The sequence below is a fragment of the Phyllostomus hastatus genome, unplaced genomic scaffold (genome assembly GCF_019186645.2).
Source record: "Phyllostomus hastatus isolate PE091 unplaced genomic scaffold, TTU_PhHast_1.1 phas_contig_329, whole genome shotgun sequence".
NCBI lineage: Eukaryota > Metazoa > Chordata > Mammalia > Chiroptera > Phyllostomidae > Phyllostomus > Phyllostomus hastatus.
Window position 1 is genome coordinate 2,709,637 of NW_025333854.1, and position 23,458 is coordinate 2,733,094.

The 23,458-nt window shown below is 56.0% G+C and overlaps 1 protein-coding gene across 1 annotated transcript in view; it reads right to left on the reverse strand.

Moving 5' to 3' along the window:
• The window catches only part of ITGA1 (integrin subunit alpha 1), a 150,682-nt gene that overhangs the window by 66,709 nt on the left and 60,515 nt on the right, over nucleotides 1-23,458 (reverse strand). Inside the window, exons 3-6 of the mRNA XM_045839909.1 lie at nucleotides 15,093-15,205; nucleotides 12,140-12,228; nucleotides 11,906-12,017; nucleotides 11,213-11,340 (exon numbers count right to left, since the gene is read on the reverse strand). Coding sequence (XP_045695865.1) covers nucleotides 11,213-11,340; nucleotides 11,906-12,017; nucleotides 12,140-12,228; nucleotides 15,093-15,205 — 442 coding nt within the window. The remainder of the gene's footprint in view (nucleotides 1-11,212; nucleotides 11,341-11,905; nucleotides 12,018-12,139; nucleotides 12,229-15,092; nucleotides 15,206-23,458) is intronic.

Below are 23,458 nucleotides of genomic sequence, written 5' to 3' on the forward strand. Positions count from 1 at the left end.
TGAAATGCTGGGCCCGTGGATTAAACTTCAGTTTTCCTCCGGGACCTCAGTCACTTAGTGGTCTGCCCTGCCGCCGGCTCCACCCCCACTCCCACTGGCCTTGGGGTCTCCCAGCCGCACTCTCTCTGCACCACGTGCCCTCCCTACTCCCTCCAAGGGGGCGGGATTGCACCCGCTCTGTAAGGTTCTCGGTTCACTTCCTCTGCAGACGCTCCCCACTCAGTCGCCAGTGCAGCCCCTGCGATCCTCCCCCCGTCGTCCGAGCTCCGTGCCGACGTGCCCGTCCTGCCCCTGTGGGCGCCGCATCCTCCCCCACCGCTCTGCCCGCGTTCTCTCCCAACTGCATGGTGAGGACCGACGGGCAAAGGGCGGGGGCGAAGAGCGTGGGCTAGGTCACCGCGCTTGGTGTTCTCTTATCTCCTTCCACTGTTTTGCTTCGCTCTCAGTGGACCTCGGCGCATTCTTACGACATGACTGAAACATTTCTCCTACGCAAGTAGGAAGCGGAGCTGGGGGGGAGCAGTGATAAGCCGCACAAGGGAGACAGACACAGCGCAGCGTGGGAAATGAGAAGGGCGGGCAGACGCGGAAGCCCAAGTCTCAGGGAAATGGCATGTGCTGTGGCGGATCCCTGGCGGACCCCGCCTTCAGGGACCAGACCCAGGAAGGCCCCGCTGGGTCTGCCCCAGAAAAGGGCCCACTGGTCAATTCTAGGGCAGGAACGTGGCCCCAGGACAAAAGGAACACGCACGCCGCTTTGCTGACTGTTGGTGAAGCCCAGTGCAATACAAGTAGTTTCAGGCCCAGCGTGGTGTGTGGTTGAAGGCACGTGAAGTAGAGTCGCACCTGCAGAAGGTGTGTGTGCACACGGGCACCAGAATCAGTAAGCGTGAGGATTAAGTAACAGGACGCAAAGGGAACCAAGAGGCGGGCACATGTTGTGAGGGGGCAGGGAGACGGGGAAGCACAAGCATGTTCACTGCCCCACGTTGAAAGGCCCGTGGGGGAGGGAGGCTCCAGCTCCCTAACACCCAGATAAAGAGGAGAGAGCGGGGTTTAAGTGGGACAGGAGACATCAAAGTAGTCTGGAGCCTGGAAAACATGTCTGGATGATAAGGAATTTAAATCATTACGGAGATCGAGAAAAAGAAACCAACCAACTAGCATCACAGCTGACGCGAGGCAGCGCCTGGTCCTAGGAACGGGGGATGGGGGGTGGGGGGGGGGGGGGGGTTAAGTAGGGAGCTGTGAGGAGAGATGGGGGTGGAAAGTTCCAGGCACTTTTGCTGCATGGAAAGCAGGGTGGGAGCTCAGAGAAGCAACTGGAGTACTCGTGGGCTTTTTCTAGAAAGGGGAGAATGGAAAGAGTAGCTGAAGATGTCAGTAAAAGAGTGGGTGCAGACAGAGTAACAACAGACGCCTACAGGGGGTGACGGCCACCAGGAGAAGGAACAGTTCCTTTTCAGGGGCAAATGGAACGGATGCATTGGCCTGGGAGATGCACTTGGACTTCTTCTTCTTTTCTTTTTTAAACTAGTGATCTTATTTTTTTAAAGATTTTATTTATTTATTTTCAGAGAGGGAAGGGAGAGAGAGAGAGAGAGAGAAACATCAATGTGCAGTTGCTGGGGGCCGTGGCCTGCAACCCAGGCATGTGCCCTGACTGGGAATTGAACCCATGACACTTTGGTTCGCAGCCCATGCTCAATCCACTGAGCTACGCCAGCCAGCATTTGGACTTCTTGATCAGTAGAACAAAAGTCAACTCAATTACAATGCGAGGCCGATGAGACCTAAGAGCTCATTCAGGCTGTGGAATGGAGCAAGCTAAGGATTCTGTTACGTGAACAAGGGGTGGGTGCCATGTAACAGAACCTTCCACACAAACGTAAGATGTATAGTCCTTCTTCAGCTAACCCCCACACTAACGTGCCCTCTCTCCCTTTCCCTGGGAGCACAGGCACCGTTTCGTAGGTCACTAGGTGGGATGTAAACAAAAAAAGCATTCTGTGGGCCCGTGGCCCCGGAAGACAATGGGAAACGCCCATTAGACACACACCTTCACAGCGAGCTGCCCCCCCTGCTCACTGCCTCTGTCTCCGTCTCTCTTCTCGCCCCCTGCTGCTTCCACCGAGAAACAACCCCACAACTCTGAAACGGTGCAAAACAGCAGGAATAGGTCCCAACGGCTCTGCTCTGAATCAGAAGCAAATCCTTGCGACGTGATCTCGGGGTCTTCCCCGTGGGAACGGGCACTGTGGGCCGTGAAGTGGAAGACACAGTGCATTCTCATCGAGGGGATTATGATTTGTTTGTGTGTGAGAGGGACACGTTCCACACCTCCCGCAACACAGTCCGGAAAGCAGACTGCTTTACGGTATTAAGAGTTACCTACGTGCAAAGATGAATTAATTGTCCTTTTCATTCGAATGTCATGCGCTGCAGTGATTCAAAGGTAAGACTTGGCCTCATTTCCATGGAGGAAGTTTTCTGGGCATTGAGAACAAAGTTCTCGTGTGTCTTCACACTGCCCAGGACACATGGCATGCTACTTAATCACTGAAATGCTTCATAAGCAGCTGCCGAATTAAGGTAAATGAACTACCTAAACGGCTTCATTTCTGGGGTGCAGGCATGGGAGAGGAGGACGGGGACAGTGGGGACCCTGGGAAAAATCCCCAAAAGGAAGGCTTTCCTGGTTTTCATGAAACACAGAGTCACAACAGAATGACAGGGAGTGTCAGAAAGAGAATGCTTAAAAGGGTTATTCAGTACACCGAGTAAGAAGGAGTTAGGAAGGGATGGGATTGTTCACTCATTCAGGATTAGATTATTCCCTTGTCTTGTTAAATCGCAGTCCCACCGGTGCCTGCGTTGCAGTGCCCAGCAAGAGCTAAGATCCATTCAACAACCCCTGTCACCCAGTCAGTGGCTTCCTTCGGGGAGCGAGTAAAGGCAGGGTAAAACGAGGACATGCTCTGGGCGATCGCTGACCCAACAGGAGCCCCAGGTGGTTTCGCGTCCGGCCAGCGTGCGTTTCCTCTCCCCCAAACTGCGGCACAGCAGCCCCGCCTCAGGACACGCTTCGAAGGGAAGTGAGTCAGGGCGCGAACGTGGCTCTAGGACAGGCCGCCGTCCGTGGTCGCCGTCCGCACACTCCGATCGGAGGCTGTTCGCTGACACCCTGTCACCATGGACGAGGACACGGACGGGCCGGCTCACAGGCGGATCAAACGAGCCCCCAGCCACACGAAGAACCTCGACAGGGGAGGGACCCAGGCCTGGGAACCGGCGTGGTCAGCTGGCCGGTGCTGGGAGGGGAGACGGCAGCAGCGTGGACCCACACCTGGAGACGAGAGCCGGTTCGCGCGAGGGGAGAGGAGCGTGGGAGAGGTCGGGGCCGCAGGTGGACGGGGCCGGTGCGTGAACGCCTGAGGAGAACAGCCTGGAACGCCAGGTCCAGGGGAGTCTCATGGGGGGGGGTCCCCACAAGCCAGCGCCTTCGAGCTCAGTACCTTCACGAGGCAGCGTGAGCGATGGTGGCCACTACAACAGTGACTTTAACACAAGAGAAAAGAACACTTCCAGGAATTAGATCTTCCGCAGATGTGCACGCCCGGGGGGACACGCACGTGCCACAGAAAGCGACACGCTGAGTGATGGGTGTGCAAACACTGTGGGAACGGGGTGGGGGGGCTTCCCGGGGGAAGGGTGGGTGGGACAATCACAGCAAATGGCAGAAAGCGACACTTGGATGGAGCCTAGGGAGCTCCCGCGGTGCACACAGGCATGGGCGGCGGGGGTCACCGGAGCACAGAACCAGGTGCCGGAGAGGGGAGGCAGTGGGGCAGGAGAGGGGCAGGAGAGAGGCAGGCACCGGGGGGGCAGGAGGCAGGGGGAAGGACTGGCGCCAGGTGACACATGCCTCCTGGTCCCCTGGAGAGACGGGCTGTTCCTCTGCAGGCGAGGATGGTAGGTCTGTATCAGGGAGACGCCAGGATCTGAGCTTCACCGGGGGAAGGTGACTCACACAGAGTGACGCGTGGGGGGGGCACCCACCGGGAGGCCAGGAGGCCGGGGAGCGACAAGATGCACCTCTCTGAAGACCGAGTTCAGGAACCGCAGCCTGACGGACAAGGACGCGGCCGCCCGGAGGCCTTTCAGACCGCGCAGCCATGAACCAGGCCTCCTGGTGAAGGCTTCTGGGAAATGGCCGTCCAAGGCGCAGCGAAAAGACACATCGATCATATCCCTAACACTGAATGAGTTTCTCCCCTGCGTTTTGCCTGCTTTAATGCCACGCTGCCCTCTTGATGGGAACAATCTAGACATCGTTCCATTAGTATATTTCACTTTTATATCAAGCCTCACAATTTACTGGTTTTATTTAGGGTAATGCACTCGTATTTGCCGTTATTTCCCTCGTCCTCATTTATTATTAAAAGCAACGCGTGCTTAGGTGTTGAGGATCAATAAGACCTCCGTGATGTTCACACCATCCCATCTGTTACTCTGGCAAGCTCAGACCGTTTCAGGTTTGCTTTTATGGGTGTTGTGTTTTGTTTTTTTAAAGGCGATTTTATCACCTTCACTCTTTCTTGGGTAAAAGATTGGCTTACAAATATTCCTTGACTACGTTTGCAAAAGTCTTCATGGGACCACACAGGAACGTGGGAGAGACGTCGTTGACTCCCTACAGCAGCACCCCTTACGCGGGGTGGGGGGGCACTGTCCAAGACCCCCAGTGGGTTCCCAGCCAGCGAGTAGTGTGGAGAGTACCAAAGCCTACAGACGTGTTGTTTCCCCCCATGCGTACACAGCCACGATGAAGTTCACTGCTCAGCTATGCGTGGTATGAGGTCAACCACCATAACTACTAAAGACATAGAAATACAACGATCTGCTGTAATGAAGGTTGCGGGAATGGGGTCCCTCTCAAGACATCTTGGCGTGAGACGTTGGACAAAGGGACGAGTTACGTCCCGGCTGGGGCGGGGAGGGGCGGGCGCAGCTTTTACCACACCACTCAGGGCAGCTCGCGCTCCAAAATTTGTGAATTGTTTATGCCTGGGATTTTCTGTTTAGTATGTTCAGACCACGGCCGACCACGGTCACCGAAGCCACAGATGGCGAAACTGCAGGCAAGGGCGGCACAGCTGCGTTTGGAGCTCGCAGTTCTGCCACTCGGGCGGCATCCCCACGAGGGACACTGCATGTCGTGTGGAGACTTCCACGCGAGCTCTGTTCTTTGCCCGACTGCTTCCCTTTCCTTTCTTTTGCTTCTCTGTGGAGGGGGCAGTTCCTTCCAGGAGCGGTTTGTATCTCTGTCAAGCCTTCCAATATCTGCCGGGACTAGCTCGCAACTCCCTGACGGCAGAGGAGAGGCTGTCACAGTTGCTCTGCACCCGCGGTACCGAGTGTGGAGACGCCACCAGCAGGACAAACAGGCCTGCGTCAGACAGACAGAAAGCAGCCCTGACCCCGCGGTGTTGCTGCCCGTGGTTTCGGCAGCCCGTAGTCAACGGTGGCTGAAACCATTAAAAGAAACATTTCAGAAATAAATAGTTCCTGACTTCTACATTGTGTGCTGTTCTGAGTGCGGTGATGAAGTCCCCACGCCCCGCTCCATCCCACCGGGGACGTGAGTCACCCTCAGTCCAGAGTGTCCACGCCGCGGATGGACCCTGCCTGCTAGTCACCCCCTGTCCGTAGGGGTTGCCACACCCCCTGTCTCCACATCTCAGCGCCTGTGTTCAAGCCACCCGGAGTCTCCTGGACGATGGCGACCCCAGGGCACCGGAGTCGCGATGCGGGTGCTGCGGAAGTGCCAGAGAGAGGGGCCGGGACGTGCTTTCTGCGAGTGGGAGGCGAGTCCGGGACAATCTGGGGATGTTTTGAGAGAGAGAGACTGCATTCACACAACTTTCTTTATAGTCCATCGTTGTCATTGTTTTGTTACGTTATTGCAGTCGTCAATTTCTTGTTGTGCCTCGTTTATAAGTTAAACTTTGTCACAGATACGCACGCACGTGCAGGAGAACCACAGTAGGTGTCCAGTTCGGCACCATCTCGGTTCCAGGCACCCACTGGGGGTCTGGTAACGAATCCCCCGTGGATAAGGGGGGGGGGGACGACTGTTAGCAGAACGCAATTTATTTTGGCCAGTTGTCCCTCTAAAACTTATTTAGGGGAAAGTTGTTTGTGATCCCTGGATGGAAAGGTAAGTGTCTTAAGATTTTTCTTATCCTTGGTTTTACAACGTCTGTTCATTTTAGTGCAGGTTGTACCACCCGGACTTGCTGTGTGTACAGGTCAACGAAGATGGAAGAGCCACAATTTCGTGTGGTGCCGCCTGCATCAAACAACACCAACGAGACCAACGATCCGTGCTGGCCCATCACAGGTCTCCCCAGGGGAGGCGAGGAGGCTGTGCCCAGGACAGGGGTGCAGCTGGCGGGTCCCTGCCGGTCTCCCATGGATTGTGGACCGCTGTGTCTGACTGTGTGGCCCGGGAAAGGGTGCAGGAATTCCCACTTGGCCGGCCCTCCCCTACACGTGAAGGACACGTGCAAACAGGTGTTTACAACTGTCCTGTGGGTTCCTGGGGGTCCCCCTCACCTGCATCCTTACCGGAGGGGCATATTTCACCCCAAAGTCCCCAGGCATCCGGCTCTCGCCTGCTTTCCCCTCACCTGCAGGAGGGCCCAGCGCCAGGACTCACCCACCCCCCCCCCGCGTGAAGACCCGCGGGAAACACGCAGCGTTCACACCGCCGAGTTCCGGGGCGCACCGTCCCAGCACGGCCACCTCGGCTGTGACTTGCCTGCCAGCAGCTGGCACGGCGACCTCGCCCGCAGGTAGTCCAGCGGGAGCCAGGCGCTGGTCGCGGTGCGTCCCGGCTCCAGGGGTCGCCCGCTGGGCTCCCTGCGCGGGGGGGCCCCCATGCACGCCCTCCCCACTGGGCTCCTCCTACCGAGAAACCCCCCTCACACACCCCCTCAACTCCATGCTTCAGGCCTGCACACCCGGGATGCAGCACGGAGGCTGAGCGTGCTCCGGCCAGCCCTGCACGGCCTACCTCCGCAGCTCCTCCTCAGGGTCTCTCCCGGCGTCGCCCCCACCCAGTGGGGCGGGGCTTACAGGGAGGAGGGTCCGAGTGGGCGGGGCTTACAGGGAGGCGGGTCCGAGTGGGCGGGGCTTACAGGGAGGAGGGACCGAGTGGGGCGGGGCTTACAGGGAGGAGCAACTCGGAGCCGCTCTGCCCAGCCTAGGGCGGAATTGGTGCTTTAGCTGAAAACGACAACAACACATGCACACAACTTACGTAAATCATGTTAGCAGCCAGTCAGAACTAAAATGGTTTAAACACACTGTCTGTGTTTTTGAAGAGTCTTACCATAAGACCACACGAAAGATAAGCACACTTTTCAGTGTGTTTCTTTGAAGAGGAAGTATCTTTCCAGATTTTCTGTGAATGAATTTCTTTTCTGACTACACTGAAGGAAGGTCAAACTTTACAGATGCAATTGTTATACTTAACACTGTATTAAATAGAGGTTAGCAAAGGCAGTGGCCTAATAAATGTCTTTCCAGTCCCTTTGGTTTAGAGAATTATTTATGAGATTTGTCCTTGACACAACTTAAGCCAGAATGGAAAAAGATTAGAAAATACTGAAGTATAAATACTGAAGCCTGAAGTATAAAGTGCGCACTAAAAGAACATGAAAGTGCCAGTTACGGCTATAAAAATGCCAGTGATAGAAATGTCCCATTAAACATCCACTCGTCAGAGAAAAAACACAAAAAATGTGTTCATTACGACCGGCACACTTATGGCACACGTGGTCGCCGAGAGCCTGCTGGGCCACAGCAGGGCCCCGGGCAGGCCACCAGCAGGACAGAAGGTGACGTGATGTCTTCGCTCCTGAGGTGCCTGCCAACCAGAAGGGGCGGCAAACACACATGCACGCTCACGCACACTCACACACACACACACACACACCTCACAGACACCAATATAATAATTCAGTCTGGTGTTTCTCCAACTGTAACCTGCTCCAGAATTAGCTGGAGGCTCCGCCCTGATGTCTGGGGACAGTCCCAGCGCCTCCGGGGTTCCGAGGCAGCAACCCCGGGGCACAGCTGGAGAGGGCCTGTGTGTCCCTGCGACCGTCCGGCCCGTCCCAGAGCCTGTCGTGCTAAACCCTCGGGGAAACCCCGAGTAAGCGAGCGGAGGAGGAGGGTCCAGCTCCACGCGGAAGGGAACAGGCCGCAGGCCACAGGAAGCCCAGCCCCAGCGCGGTGGGCGGCTCCTCTGGGCTCTTCAGGGGGCCGGCTCCCTCGGGGGACCTCTGGGGGCGCCAGGGACAACCGTGTGCAGAGCTGCAGTTCTGGGCCCCCCCGGGGACCGAGGACAGGAGCCCTGGCTGTGTGCCCCACGGCACAGTGAGGCCACGTCCCTCCCATTCCCTGGTCGCAGGGGACCCCGGGCCAGGCCCGATTCTGCTGAATGAAGTCATTGTCCCCTCCGAGAGACACACGGCTCCGCGGAGCCCACCCCGGCGGCGGCGGCATTCCTCTGGCGGGGTGGGGTGGGGGGAGAACAGCTCCTCTATTCCTGCCTCCCTGTGGAATGCGCCGCTCGCTGCGGGTCCCACGGTGGGAAGCAGGAGAACCGCAGCGGCGCGGGTGGGGCACAGAGCAGTTGGTTGTTACTGGCTCCTTCCTGTCCTCCGCCGGCCGCCGCCCCAGCTCCCCACCGACCGGGGCCTGGGGGCCTGGGGTCCTGGGGGCCTGCGCCCCCTCCGTGTTCTTCCTGAAGGTGTGCAGTCGCACCCCACTCCCACAAAGCGCCGAACACAAGTGAACTTTTATAGTGAAACACACAAGTGTGTTTAAAAGCTAAATCAGAAGTTCAGATGCCAATGACATATTCGACATGTAAAAGTGTCCCGAGACTATCACGAGCTCTGGACAGAGAGGATCGGCCGGGAAGGCAGGTCGGTGTGGACGAAGCCGGAGTCGGGGGGTGGGGGGAGGAGGGCTCATCGCGGGCAAGCTGTGACGGGGGTGGGGGCAGGGCTGAGGTCCCCAGCCCCATCTCAGAGACCTCCGTGCAGGGGCGGAGCACCGGGCTCTCGGCCAGCGGAGGGAGGGAGGAGGAGGACAGGCAGGACAGGGTGGGCAGGACAGGAGACCCGCATTTCTGGGGGGGACTGCTCGGAGGGGACCCGCTCGCAGCCCCCCTCCTTGGGGCAGAGCTCTCAGAAGGGCAAGGACGCTGGGCTGCTTTGGCCAGCAGTGTGCCCTGGTCTGCGGTCAGCAGCACGGAGCCTTGACCGAGTCACTTGGCCTCTCGTGTCCCCTCCATAAACTGACATTCTTGGTGAAACAACCCCCAAGATGTCTTCTGGCTCAACGGTGTGGCTCCAGGAAGTCCTCCTGACCCAGGAGAGAAAGGGTGGGCAAGAGTGGACACAGGAAGGGGGAGAGGTCCTCAGGAGGGAAGTCGAAGGGTCCGTGGGGACCAGGAGGAGGAGCAAGCCACAGTTCTGAAGTGGCCTTTCAAAGGACACAGGCCAGCCGGCACCCCGTGGCAGGGAGAGATGCACTAGCCTCTCCAAGCCTCTGGGGAGGACCAGCCGCAGAGGAGAAACCGGCGTCCAGGAAACTCACACAGTGCGACGTGAGGAAGCCCCTCTCCTGGGAATGAGTCCACGCTGACTGCAAGGCCTCCGCCCTCCCGAGGGACACCCCCCCGCCCCCACTCACCCAGCTCTCTCTGGAGTGACCCCGCAAGCCCGGACTCAGCCTGGTGGCGTTTCACTGGAGGCTTGAGTCTGACTCGCAACCTGCAACTACATCTATCTGGGGAAATGCACGTTTTATATATGTATTTATATGGATACAGACACAGGTTTCTAGGTGCAGTTTATATGTTTACATATATGCACAGGCATTTATTTGCCTGCACACGTGTGTGTACATGCGTGCTCTCCAGCCCAGCTGGAGTGGGGGTGTGATGAACTTGGATGGGGCAGACGGCTCTTCCAGGGCCTCAGAAGTGTGTCTGGCTGCGCAGCTGTCAGAGGGCGGGACAGCCCCGCCCTGCGCTCCTGGGGCCCCGAGCCAGCCAACGGCAGCGCAGCCCCCGAGTCCAGCGCTACTTACTTCCCCCACTCAAGCCACTGACCTCGCTTTGACATTGAATCTGCCTGGTATCCCCAAGCCTTCTCTATATTTAAGCCACGTGGCCACATACGCTTCATAGAAGTTGGATTAGTTAGACCCAAACCCAGTGTCTAAAGTGGAAGAGGCACGGGAGACATTCCACTTCCTTTAGTGGCCGTAAAGGGGCCGTGTTTAGAAACAGACACCATGGGATTAAACAAAAAAAAGACAAAAAAATCTCTTTGACTTCCTGTAGCCAAGAAATGGGGTAGTTGCTGTCTGCCTAAGAGAAGAAATGATTAAATACAGGGAAAAATCGACTTTCAGCAATACCCTGTGGCCAGTTCCCACTCTGTTCGTGTAATGTGGGAAAGGGGATTCTAATGCGACGGGTCAGGTTAGTTCCCACAATTCCAAAATCCTGCTCTGATAATCACCAAAGTGGCTACACTTACTTTATAACTAGGAATTCACGTGGACAACAACAGGGTGGTGCTGGCTGGGGGGAGCGGGTATACGGGGACTACATGGTAACGGGGAAAAAAATAAAGATTAAAAATACAATAAAGCCCTGGCTGGCGTAGCTCAGTGGACTGAGTGCGGGCTGCGAACCAAAGCATCGCAGGTTCGATTCCCAGTCAGGGCACATGCCTGGGTTGCAGGCCACAGCCCCCAGCAACCGCACATTGATGTTTCTCTCTCTCTCCCTCCCTTCCCTCTCTAAAAATAAATAAATAAAACTAAAAAAATAAAAAAATACAATAAAAATAAACCAAATATGATTTTCCAGAGAACTATAGGGGACATTTTCCAAGAGCTGTGGAAACGGCAGCTTTTACAGTATTTCTCCGCTTAGAAAATCACGTGGTCTGCCAACAATGTCCCTTGTATCAGGAGTCAGAACAGGGTCACGGAATACAAAATGCGCCCTGAATTTTGGCTTTGCTAATTGACTTGTTCTCGGCCTAGTTTGTTGTGTCACCCGATGTGTGTGTGCGTTTTACTCTTCGGGACACAGAGGCCGAAGCGCAGGGCCGCGTACCTGTGTCTGTCTGGGGCCGATGTCCATCCTCTCCAGGAGGTTGTTCAGGAACGCGGTCACGCTGGCCCAGGGGTAGATGCTGTTGGAGCCGTCCAGCACGATGACGATGTCCAGCTGCGTGCTGCACTCTGCGGGACAGGGGGCCCACCGTGCGCCCTGAGCTGGAGGCTGCCTTCTGAGAGCTACGGGCAGTGCTTTCTGGGCTGAAGGGAGCCTGCTCTGACCCAGTGACCGATGCTTTGCAAAGCGGACACATTGCTCTCACCCTCAGAAAAAGCAGTGTCAGAGCAAAAGTGACACTCACGGCATTCGGCAGCCGTGGGCCTGCCGAGCGTAACCCGTCTCTGCCCCATTGTAATGGACGCTGCGAGAGTTAGCTTTGGAAATGTTCTCACTATGAATTTTATGTAACAGTTCCCATTCTACGTGCGTTTCAAATGAGGTTACGATCCACCACGAGTCTCACCCACCCTTTGAACATAAACAATGTGACAGCTTTAGCTACGATGTTTAAACAGGACTCCCTAGAGGTTGTTGACACGAATACCAATTCCAGAAATAGTGGCCAGGTTTGGTGATCTATGAGCACAGCAAACATTTACCTAAATTGGTAACGCTGGCAGCGGAGAAAACAGCGCAAGCCTTTTGGTACGCTCGCTTCGGACGGGAAAGAGCACTGAACGACACCCATACCTTGTACAGGGGCGATGGAATTCACGACTTGAAAGGCGGGGCTGACGTCGGAGCAGATGCCCGTGGTGTAGTGCAGGTGTCCACACCTATAGGCGTAGAGGGGCCCACAGGCCTTTAACAATGGAAAAAAAAAAGGGAGAACCATAAGGTTACAAAGTACGCAGCGGACTCGACGGAGACCGGCAACCACGGCCTTCCCGGTTCACCAGCTGCCGCGACGCTCTGCGTTCTTACCAGGAACCCTCCCTTGGGGTTGGTGACCAGCGTGGACCCAAACGTCATGTTCTCCTTTACTTCTGTGACATTGGGGATCGACGTATTGACTGGAAATAGAAGGAAACCACATGAGGGCGGGGCACAGAGGGGCATCGTCTTCTCACGACGACGCGCGCTTTGCCTCGCTCCGGTCGCAGCGCGTGCTTCTTCTCCTCGTCCAACCGCGGGGTCCCTGGTGGGACCCAGGGCTCTGAGGACCCGCCGAGGCCGGGACACGGCAGCGGCGGCCCCAGGCCCCCTTCGTCCGGGTCGTGGTCCCAAACGGTTCTGCCGAACCGTGCAAGAACGCAGAACCGCCGGGGCACCGCCGAGAAGGTGGGGTTGCCTTTCACACGTTTTTGCGAGTGAAAACGAATACAACTTTCAGCCTCACGCCAGTGTGGATACGATGTGAGCTTACACACTCCTCTCACACACTATCTCCACGTGTTCTAAGGGACCAGCCCCGGTGAGACAGGACTTCTGGCGGGGAGAAGGGAAGCGGAAAGAAGGAGCAGAAACGAAAACTCAAACATGTTTTTTCGACCACGGATTTCAACACCGTGGAGACATGGCGAGGGTCACAGAGAAACCCGGAGCGAGACTGGAGCAGCGGCCAGGAAGTCTGGGCTGGAAAACAAAGACACGGAGAAGGCGCTACTTTTTGACATTCCGAATGGGCATGTCGGATCCTGACGCACGCCAACTGGCGAGACACGGGCAAGAAGCTTATTTATTCACATTTTTAAAAAAAGGATTGGACAGGAAACACAAAAGTGTCTAAACGCCGCTTAGCGGAGTGTGGACATACTTCAAAGCAGCAAAGCTCAAGTTCAGGAAAGGTCTGTCTCCCTGCTCATGCCTGAAAGTGTTTCCTGCCTGACGACGGTCTATACTTAGACTGAATGGGAGGCCTGGGGGCGGAGATGCCTGGGTGTCACCCTGAGGCCTGAGCCTCAAGGCCGCTTGGTCTGGGTCCCGGACGGCGGTCTGACAGCTGTGAGCGCATCTGGGGCGGCGCCACCACCTGCAGCCGTCTCAGACGACGTGGGTTCGGGTTGTCTGACGACGGCAGGAACGTTCCTGCTGGTCTGCACGTGGCGAACACCTCCAGCCACTCTGACAACTCTGTTTCGGGTTCCAGAGATGGCGGAGCCGCCCCTGTCAGAACAGCCGTTTAACAAATAAGCCCCATGGACAGCAGGAAAAGGAGCCGAGGTGCGTGAGACGATCCTCCGTAGGCAGCGGGAAGCAGCCCAGAGCAGAAGCGGGAGGGGAGCCCGTGCCTGGGCGGAGGGGTGAGCCGTGGGTGCGTTTCCTGTTCTGTGTCTCTTTGTTCTCCCGAAGGGAAGGCCCGAGTCCGAGGCTGAGCCTCAGAGAGAACGCTTTCAGCCTTGAAAGAAGAGAGGACAGAAACGGGGGGCAGTGACAGCCACGGAGAAAGGTGGGGGCGTGTTCCTGGGAACGCAGAGCCGTGACAGGAGATCCTGTCTCTCTGTCTCTGTCTCTGTCTCTCTCTCTCTCTCTCTCACACACACACACACACACACACACTCCCGTCGGCGTTTGGGGAGGACCTGAACTGCAGGTGCACAGGGTACCGACAGCCAGCCTCCCGCTGCAGTTTGGAAACCGAGCTCAGCCAAGGAGACTTGACGGAGAAAACACCCCGTGAAGACCGTCCAAAGGCATGCAACTCCCAGAGCTCCACACCTGCCACTCAGGAGCAAAATGCAGGACACGGAGCCAGGTCACTCCACGGGAGGAGACTCAGGACAACGTGCCCTGACCCCGAGAGGGAGGTCAGGGAGGGAAAGCGAGGCTGCGACGTCGTGGACGTCGGGACCATCAGGGACGGACGTTAAAGCCGCGGCTGTAACTGGGCTCGTGAATGTGCAGGGGAAGTTGCTCACAATAAGCGCACGAACGAGATGTTTTTTAAGAGGGAGAACTAAGAACACAGTGTTTGAAATAAGCCTGCAGGGGACGAGTCGTTTCCCGAGGCACTGGAGCTCGTCCGGAGCACGGACCGGGTTCCAGCTCCCGGAGAGTCCCGGCGGGGAGTTCCCGGTCACGTCTCGCCGCAGCGACGCTTCTGTCCAAAGCCTCTGTTTCAACATAGACCTACTGTGTGCTCTTCTCTTTGAGTGTTTTGATTTATCGTATTTTGCTGTGTATAATGCACACTTTACTGCCCGAATTTCTGAGGGAAAAACAAGGAAGTTCACTACACATGGGCATAATGATCATATGCCGTTGGAGTAATAATGGGTATAATCATCCCACGTGTAATGCGCATAGAACTGTGGGCACGCACTATACATGGCAAAATATAGGCCATCTATGACCATTTCCTTATGCAACTTTCTTTAAAAAACAAACACTAAGCTAACTTTCGTGGGGGGATGGGATGGGGAGGTTTATTTGGAGAAGTTGTTTCTTGTCAGCAAGTTGGTTTGCTGGGGACGCTGAGCACTGGTGGGGGGTGTTAAACGCGACAAAACTAGTAAGACCTAAATCTATGGATATTTTATAAGGAATTTCTACAGCAAATGCAGGGCAGAGGGAATCCAGATGTCACTTTATGTAAAGGTGAATGACAAGAACTGAAGAGTGGTTACGGGTCACTTGGATCATCTTCTTTTTTTTTTTTAAGATCTTATTTATTTATTTTAGAGAGGGAAGGGAGGGAGATAGAGAGAGAGAAAGAAACATCAATGTGCGGTTGCTGGGGGCCGTGGCCTAAACCCAGGCATGTGCCCTGACTGGGAATCGAACCTGCGATGCTTTGGTTCGCAGCCCACGCTCAATCCACTGAGCTACGCCAGCCAGGGCTTTGGTTCATCTTCTTGAATTGGTTGAAATCGGTTCTCAGTGAGGGGAGCCCTGGGAACGACTCAGACCCGGGCTGTAACATCGTGACTCTCCCTACCTGGCAGGTGCAACTTCACGCAAGGTGACGACTCTCCTCTGCCCACCGGACACTTGTAGACGTCCCCGGTCCTGTTCCTGGGCTGGCCGGCCAGCGGGGAGCCGATGAGGACCCTGCGGAGAGACAGCCCGGTGAGCACTCCCGAGCAGCACGGGCGCCCGTGTCCGCTGCGCGGCGACCGCTCTGGGGTGACTGGCGCCGGTTCCCACAGACATAGGCAGACAGTCGTCCCCTGTCCCCACTGGGACATTCCTGCACGAGCAGCGACTCCTCCAAAGTGCAGATTGATTTGAATTAAAATAACAACAACAACATAAAATATAAAGGAGAGAGAGAGCTCAGAACACTTCATTTTATATTACTTTGTTGTGTTTTTTAACTTGGGGGCTGAAATGATAATTATTGGCTGAGCCTGCAGCTATGCTAATTTATAGAACACACATCAGTGAGTTTTTCTCATAGGAACTGATAACTTAATACGGAAGTTAGGAGCTATAGACATCTGGTCATCATAAGATTTAATATCAGTACACGCTCATTCGTGAGTACTCAGAAAACAAGGACAGTGATGAGACCCAGGTTAAAATCATTCGCGTCTTTTTAGGCAGAATAAAAAAATCACTCTGACAATAATTAACGGAAACATAGAACCATGATTTGTGGTAGTGTTAGCGAGTCATCCGACGGGGTTTCCTGTGATGCCAGCAATAAGGCGGACGAATGTGGCTGGTTGTTGAGGTACTTGGGTGGCCTCTTGGCTGCTGATTCATTACTGGTGGAACAGTTACATCCTCGGGCACAGGCTGCTGGGGACCAGAATTCCATGGACGCAGGCCCCTGGGGACCGAGTTCCACAGACACAGGCTGCTGGGGACTGCAGTTCCATGGACACAGGCTGCTGGGGACCGAGTTCCACAGACACAGGCTGCTGGCCACCAAGTGCCATGGACGCAGGCTGCTAGTAGCCAAAGGACCCCCGTTCCGTGTCGCAGCCTGCCCCGGGGGTGGGGATGGTCTCAGCCTGCATCTTCACTGCTGTCTTGGGGGCAGACACAGCAAGCGGGAAGGCACGCAGCCAGGAAATCCATCATGCCCACTGGGGCATGCGGAAGTGTCTCAACATTCTGGTGAAAGAATCCTAAACAAACTAGTTCGAGTTTATGCCAAAACCTAAGTAAACAACCCCCCTTCACTGCCTACGGTTACGGACAGCACAGGATGTGGAAACCTGACTTACCGCGAGTCCGGGGGGCGCGTGACAGGGGATTTTGTTGGCAGAAAGCACCCATGAGGCAACGGGGCGTTTAGTGCCCAAATGCTAACGTGACCACGGGCTCATTGCAGAAAGAGGTGTCCTGGTCCAGGGGCGTGAGGGCCCCTGGGTGCTCTGCCCGGTCAGGCCGGGTCTGGGTCTCCCAATTAGGGGGGCAGAGGTGCAACGGAATGCATTGAGACTATGACTCAAATGGTTAAGCGTCTGGCGGTGTCGTCAGACGAGAGATGCTTGGGGGGATGGTGGGGGTGTTTGGCCCAGAGAAAAGCATGTCTTAAGGAGAGTTGAGAAATTATATAGGGGTGTGGGTGGATAAGGCATGCATGTTTAAATATTCAAATATTCCAAAGTCTGTCGTATTGAAAAGGGATGGGATTTCCTTTGTGCAGGAGGCTAGCATTCATGGAGATAAGTTTTGTAACAACTGTAAACACTGACTTGTTCAACAGGCTCCCCGAGACACAGTTATAATGCAAGGCCTTTGCAAAGCCATTTCTGATGTGAATAAATAGCCATGAACATATTCGAGCCCTTTAATACATAATTCTTACTTCTGGGAAAATGACCTAAATTAAGGGGAAAAGCTTAATGCCTGAAGATAATGATCCAAGTGTTATACGCATAGTAATGAAGGATTAAAAGAAGGATAATCAACAGCAAGGACTAATTAATGACCTCGGGGTCACCCTTTAGGATACTGTGCAGCCACAACAAATGACAGGCGATGAGGGCAAGGTAGGGTTCAAAATTATTTTTGACCTAGTGTGAAGTAAAACCTACCTCCCTTCATGATAACCTAAAGACTGAATTTAAAGGGAAATGCATCGAGTCACACTGGACACGCTCATCACGACGGCAGTGACGATCACAGCTGGCACGTGACGGCTGGACACCGTGTTCTGGACCCCGTTCTGGTTTAATCACCTCCAGGCCGTATATGCTCTGAGGCCAGACTTCATGAGTTCGGACTGCGGCTTCGCCATTGACTTAGCTGCGTGGTTTAGGACACAGCAATACCCCCCAGGGCCTCAGTTTCTCCATCCGTGAAGTGGGAATGGTAAGAGCAGCTACCTCACAGGACCACCATGAAAATAAAATGTCAGTGTGGGCAAAGGGCCTAAAAAAAGTGTTTGGCTCATCCAATGTGCTGTTTATGCCTTTGTTCTCCTTCTTCTTATTTCCATCTTTTTTTTTTTTCGGAGGATGGAACAGCTACATCGATGTAAAACACAGATTAAAACGGAACACACTAAAAACATAAATGGTATTGAGAAGGTTAAGGCTAGGTTTTTTTTGCCCCAATGTTTTCAAAGCTTTTTATAATGTGATTGATGCCATTACTTTGAGAGTCCAAACACTGTAGAGGAAAGATCTGAGCCTACTGTTACGGAAGGTTTTAAGTCAAGGCCCGGCAGACCGATGCCTGTGTATTGAGAACATTCTACAGGCGCGGCGTTTTTGGCAGGCCCTGGGGGTGTCAAACGGATAAAACACGGTTTTTCGGGTGTTTAAACTCAGAGGGGAAGCAGGCCTGCAGTAGGAACGCACCGTTACAATACTGAATGAGCCTGAACTTCAAGAAAGTCTCAGCGGCAGGAAGGAACACTGCTCTTTTGTGAGCTCAAGCAGCTCCCGGACCGTAGCGTAGACGCTGCGTCTGGAGAGGTGAACAGGGTCCTGGGCATGAATACCCCTGTGGTCGCCTTTAAGAACGCGAGGTTTGTTTCACCGAGGCGCAGGCTGGCGACCACTGAGGCTTTCCAAGAGGGATACCACACGAGCGACGCTGGTCTCTGAAACTTCTCTGCTCACGATACCGTGGCGGCATCAGGGAAAGGGGCCAAGGAGACTCACAGAGCGAAGGGAAGAGGTCCTAACATCATCCATGAGAAAGGAGGGCCTAATTAAGTAAGGAGAGGAAGGGGTAGCCGATTCTAGAAATACTTGGGGTATAAGCCGTCACAGCTGGGGTTCCTCCCAAAGAGGACCCCCACAAGGACGTCGGCAGGGGTAGCTTTCTGGCAGGTGAGTCTGAGAACGGGCAAGCGCGGAGACGGGGACGGCAGTGAGGAGGAGGAGGGAGAAAGGCCAAGGAAGCATGCAGACCCCCGCTGCAGGGGTCCAGGCTCTGTCTCGCTGGGGAGGATCCGAGAGACCTCACGGGACAGGGTGAGCGCGTCTGAAGCCCTAAGAATCGACGCTGCCCCCTCAGGAGAGCAGAGTCGGAGAAGAGCCGGAGGCTGACGTCCCGGGGAAATGAACTCAATGGTTTGATGAGCAAATCCGGGAAGCCGGGAGGAGTGGCGGAGGGGAGGGAGGATCCAGACACGAGGGCGTCTCAGAGGCCAGAGAAGGAAAGGGCAGTGGGAACCCCCTGGAGGCAGGAGCGCCGCACCCACCTCCCCGCCGGTCGCGCGGTGGCTGACCGTGGGGGCGATGGGCCGTGTCAGTTCGGCGTGAGCTGCTTTCCAGGAGGCGGACCGTGGAGCGGAGTTCAAGTCAAGGTGGCAGTGACACAGACAGAGCTAAAGGACGGTGAGGGGTGCCAGGAACAGGAGAGAGGCTGGTGTCTGGGGGTGGGGGGGGAGGGGAGCCCCTGAGCAGGTAGAAGGGGCGGATCCGGCGCGACCAGTCTGCCTTAGAAACGGGGAGAGACTGCAGGCCCCCGAGGCCTGGAGCCCCGAGGCTCCGGCCGGCCCGGTGGGCAGAGCTCGTAGGTGCGGCAGGCAGTTTGGAGTGTGTGCCCCTTTGTGATGTCGCGTCGTCTCATCCGTTGTTGACACAGACTCTATCTGCCCTCCTGTCGAAACTGTGATTTGTTCATAGACAGGACGCAGCAGAAACAGTGCCGGGGCTTCTGAGGCCGGACCTTGCAGGCACTGGGAATTGTGCACCCCCACTTTTGGAACTCTGTGAGCAGGACGCACTGAGGAGACCCGGGGCAGCCTGCTGAGGAGCAGGAGCCCCGGGGGGCGGCAGGCGTGGGGCACAGCCTCCAGACACGGGGGTCCAGCCGCCTCGGCCTCCCCACCCCGGCCCCGGCCCCAGCCCCAGAGGCGTGCAGCTGTGTGCATGGGAACTCCGTGTCCTCGGCACGCGTCTTGAAAAATAATCAATCCTGTGGTTTCAAGCCGCCACGTGTTGGGGTCCCCTGTTACGCAGCAACAGCTAACTGGAGTACAAAGGGAGGATGAAGCTTTACTCTCGTGGTTTCCTTCCTGCCCCGCCCCCTTCTGAAGGACACACTGGCTGCGGTCATCGGGTGAGGAGTAGCGGGAGAGGTGGTCGGCGGCGGGCTTGTGGGGGGCCACGAAGATTCACACTGACGAGGCGCACACGGCTGGCCAGGCGGCCCCCGTGCCGAGATGGAGATGCGGCAGGCCACTGCCGGCTGGGATGTTTTCGAAGGTGTCCCCACAGCGGATGGGAGACAGGCCTGCAAAGACCCTTCGATGTTTAAGATGCCTCCATCCAGAGAGAACGGATTATAAGTGTGCCCAGAAGACCTGACTGGTGGGAAAGCACGTACTGTTATCAACGGGGGGGGTCGTTTCAGGGAACCGCTTTCCCGAACGGCACATCCAGGGGCGAGTGCCTGCAGGCTGGAAGGCAGGCGGGCGGGAGGCCTGGACCGCTCAGGCGGAAGTTGGGGGCTCGGGGGGTGAAGGCTGAGCTGGGCGCGTGGCCGGAACGGGGGTCGGTCTCCCCATACACCGGGCAGGTTGAGATTGTCCCGGTGGTGGGCTTTGACGGACGGGAATAGTCTGGAGTTTACAGTCGACTCCCAGGGCACCAGGTCGCCCTCGCGCACGGCGATCACCGGAAACAGCCTGCGGTGGCCACGGGGACCAGGCCTGCTGTGCGCTCTGTCTGGGTAAGCGGCAGCAGCGGCAGCAGCGGGGGCGCGGGCAGCAGCGGGGGCGCGGGGCTCAGGAAGCAGCAGAGGGCAGCCGGTCGGGGGCAGACAGGGAGCTCGGGGGGGTTGGGGGGGTGCGGACAGTGAAGAAGGGGCGAACAGGACCTAGAACATGACACCATCTGGTGCATTTTCCTGGGGGCTGTTCTCACACCGAGCCCGCAGCTCTGGACGGCACATGCCTCTCGCCACGGATCCTCAGTGGGCCTCGCTCTCCCGAGCTGCACGAAACAACGCGGTCCTGAGGAATTACCAGTGCGGCGTTCTCGGAATTTCAAGAAATCCCCAGCGTTCCCAGTCCCTTCTACCTTGCTCTTCCTTCGCTCACAGAACTCACCACATCCCAACATGAGATATAACGTGCCTGCTCACTAAGTTCACCATTTATCTCTGCCCCCTCTTCCCCAACAGAACATAAGCTCTGAGATAGCAGGAGCTTTCACGTTCGGTTCACTCCTACTCATAGATCCTCGGTGCGCCTAACAGCAGCACCAGACACAGAACAGGCATTCGGTAAACATCTATTAAAGGGAGTCATGGCTGTCAAACATTCTAAGAATCTAAGTAAGACAGAGCTGGGAATTTTGGACTGGTGCGACCAGCTAAGAGCCTCCGACCGGGTCGTCTTCATTTCTGTGGTAGGGGCTTTGCATTTTGGGTCAGCAGGGTGCCGTACGAGCCTCTGCGTGACGCAGAGTGCATTTCACACAGGTCAAGGTTCCGGAGGGGCCGTGGCGTTCGGGGACACAACCGGCTGCAAGTCGGAAGGCTGGGCTTCACCTCCCGGTCCTGGGGCACGCTGTGTGATGCCTCCGGCCGTCCCTTCCTAGTTTCCTGTTTGGAAAGCGAAGGTGGTCCGAGTGACAGCTACCCGGACACACGGGCCATGGGGAGGCCCACGGCATGCCGCTGCGTGGACTGTGGATGCTGTCACTTCGAAATGTGACGCCAGCCTGCCTTAACGCATCCCGGGTTCTTTCCCGGAGAGTTTTGCTTTCCATTTGCAGTGATCGTACTGACTTGTCGGCAGATTAGGAAGACTCAAGAATGCTCTGGATCTCATTACTGATCTCCAGAGAATCGCCCGACGACCTCCAAGCCCATTGAGGCGAGGGACACGTCGTCACAGAAGGTCCCCTTATAATGACATTTCGTGAGCGGATTGTTTTTTGCACGTCACAACGGCCACGGGGACCACTGGTCTGTCTGTCTGCAGAGCAGCTGACCTCTGACGACTCTGTCTCATGTTCACGCTTTTTTTCCCAGGAAAAAACAGCCTCCTGGAGACCGTTGTCCCGTGTGCACGTTCCTCACGAGCACTCCTCTCGCCTCCCCCTCTGCTGACATCCCAGCCCAGTCACCGTCGGGGAACCAAGCACCCCTGCCGGCCTGGTTTTAAAAAGCAAGCGGCCCGAGTGTTTGGTCCTCGTAGGGGACGCAGCGCGCTAGTGGTCTCATGGGCCGCCGCGCTCTCGGCTGTGACAGGCCTGAGTGTGGGGACGAGGGGAGCCGAGGCAATGACAAGTCTGGCACAGGGAAAGGTTCAACTTCAAAAGACATGGCAAGCAATGTAAAGTACATCGTATGCTAAAATAGGTCAGAGAAAATGGGACGGAACCTTTAAAAGGGCTTTGGACTGCCAGCCGGAGTGGGCTTTATGGAAACCACATGTACGCGTGGGAAACAGGCCACCGATCCGCGGAGCCCCCCCGGTCACCCTGACCCGGCGTTCGGCCGGGTCCCCTAGGGAAAAGGCACATGGCCAGCAGGCTCTGGTACGGGCGCTGGCTTGAGGACGGGCTACGGAGGGGTCTGCCCACTGGAAACCTGCTGTGGGAACCCAGGCCCCCTGCAGGCACGGACACCCCCGGGAAGGGTTGCGGGGGGACCAGTGGGAAGGGTGAGCCCACACGCGCTGGCGGGAGGGAGCAGATGGGATGGGCGTGGGACGCCCACGCCGCCGCGGGGGCTCTCCCACGTGGCCCAGACCTAGCCGCGCCGCTGACCGCCGAGTCCGGAAGCCTGTGCGGCTCTCAGCACATCTCGGTTCTTCTCTCTGAAGCCACACCGTTGAACCTCCTGGGCTCCCCATGGCTCTTCTCCGAACCGCGGTGCGTTCCCTGGTTGCCTCGGCCAGCCGGTGCGCACCGAGACGAGCCCCAGCTGGTCTGAACCAGAGACACGGTGCGTTCAGTGCGGAGAAAACGCGGTTTAGAGCTGAAGATACACAGGAAGTTACACTTCGCCGTAAACTTCTGAAAGGGGAAGGGGGCATCGGGCTGCCTCTTCTGTTATTTCTCAGTTGTTTTGAAACAATTAAAGCGAGGCTTTTCCAGTGCACAAGGTGCACTCGTAGTGGGCCAGCAAGTACTTCTCCCCCAGTCGAGTTTGGCCAAGAGGCACGATGGGTCAGGATGATTTTTTCAATAATCTGAGGATGATGCGCTTCCAAACACGAGCTGTGAATATGACCTACGGAGGTGCCTACCTCCGAGGACGAGTAACGGAATCTGTGTTCTCCCAAATAGGTCGATTACTCTAGGGTCCATTTCTTAAAAGAGGTCGGCACCCTATCTGATTCTATCAGCGCTCACAGAGCATCCAAACCCGTCTCTAAAATGCATTTGGCAGGACCAGCACTTGGGTCTCTGGAACAATACGCCGCTACCTTGCTGCCCCCTAAGGGGTGGACATTCAGGTTCGTATGATCTGCTCACTTTTAAATTCACATCACAGCCCTGGCTGGCGTAGCCCAGTGGATTGATCACGGGCTGCGAACCAAAGTGTCGTAGGTTCGATTCCCAGTCAGGGCACATGCCTGGGTTGCAGGCCATGGCCCCCAGCAACTGCACATTCATGTTTCTCTCTCTCTCTCTCCCTCCCTTCCCTCTCTAAAAATAAATAAATAAAATCTTTAAAAAAATCACATCACTTTGGTGGCCCTGATTTTTCACACCCCTTTCCATAAAATCACTGTACACATGGATTGCCAGCACGGAGTTACAGCATCTGACAGACACGTACATTCGAGCGCTCGCTCACCAAGTCTCACACGCGTGTTCATGAGGAAGATGGAACACTGCAAACATAGTCATCATCAACACTTAGTGAGAAAGTAACACAGTTCCAATAAAGGAAGAGCACTACACTGGGTGTGGAGACACTTGAGTTCTATTT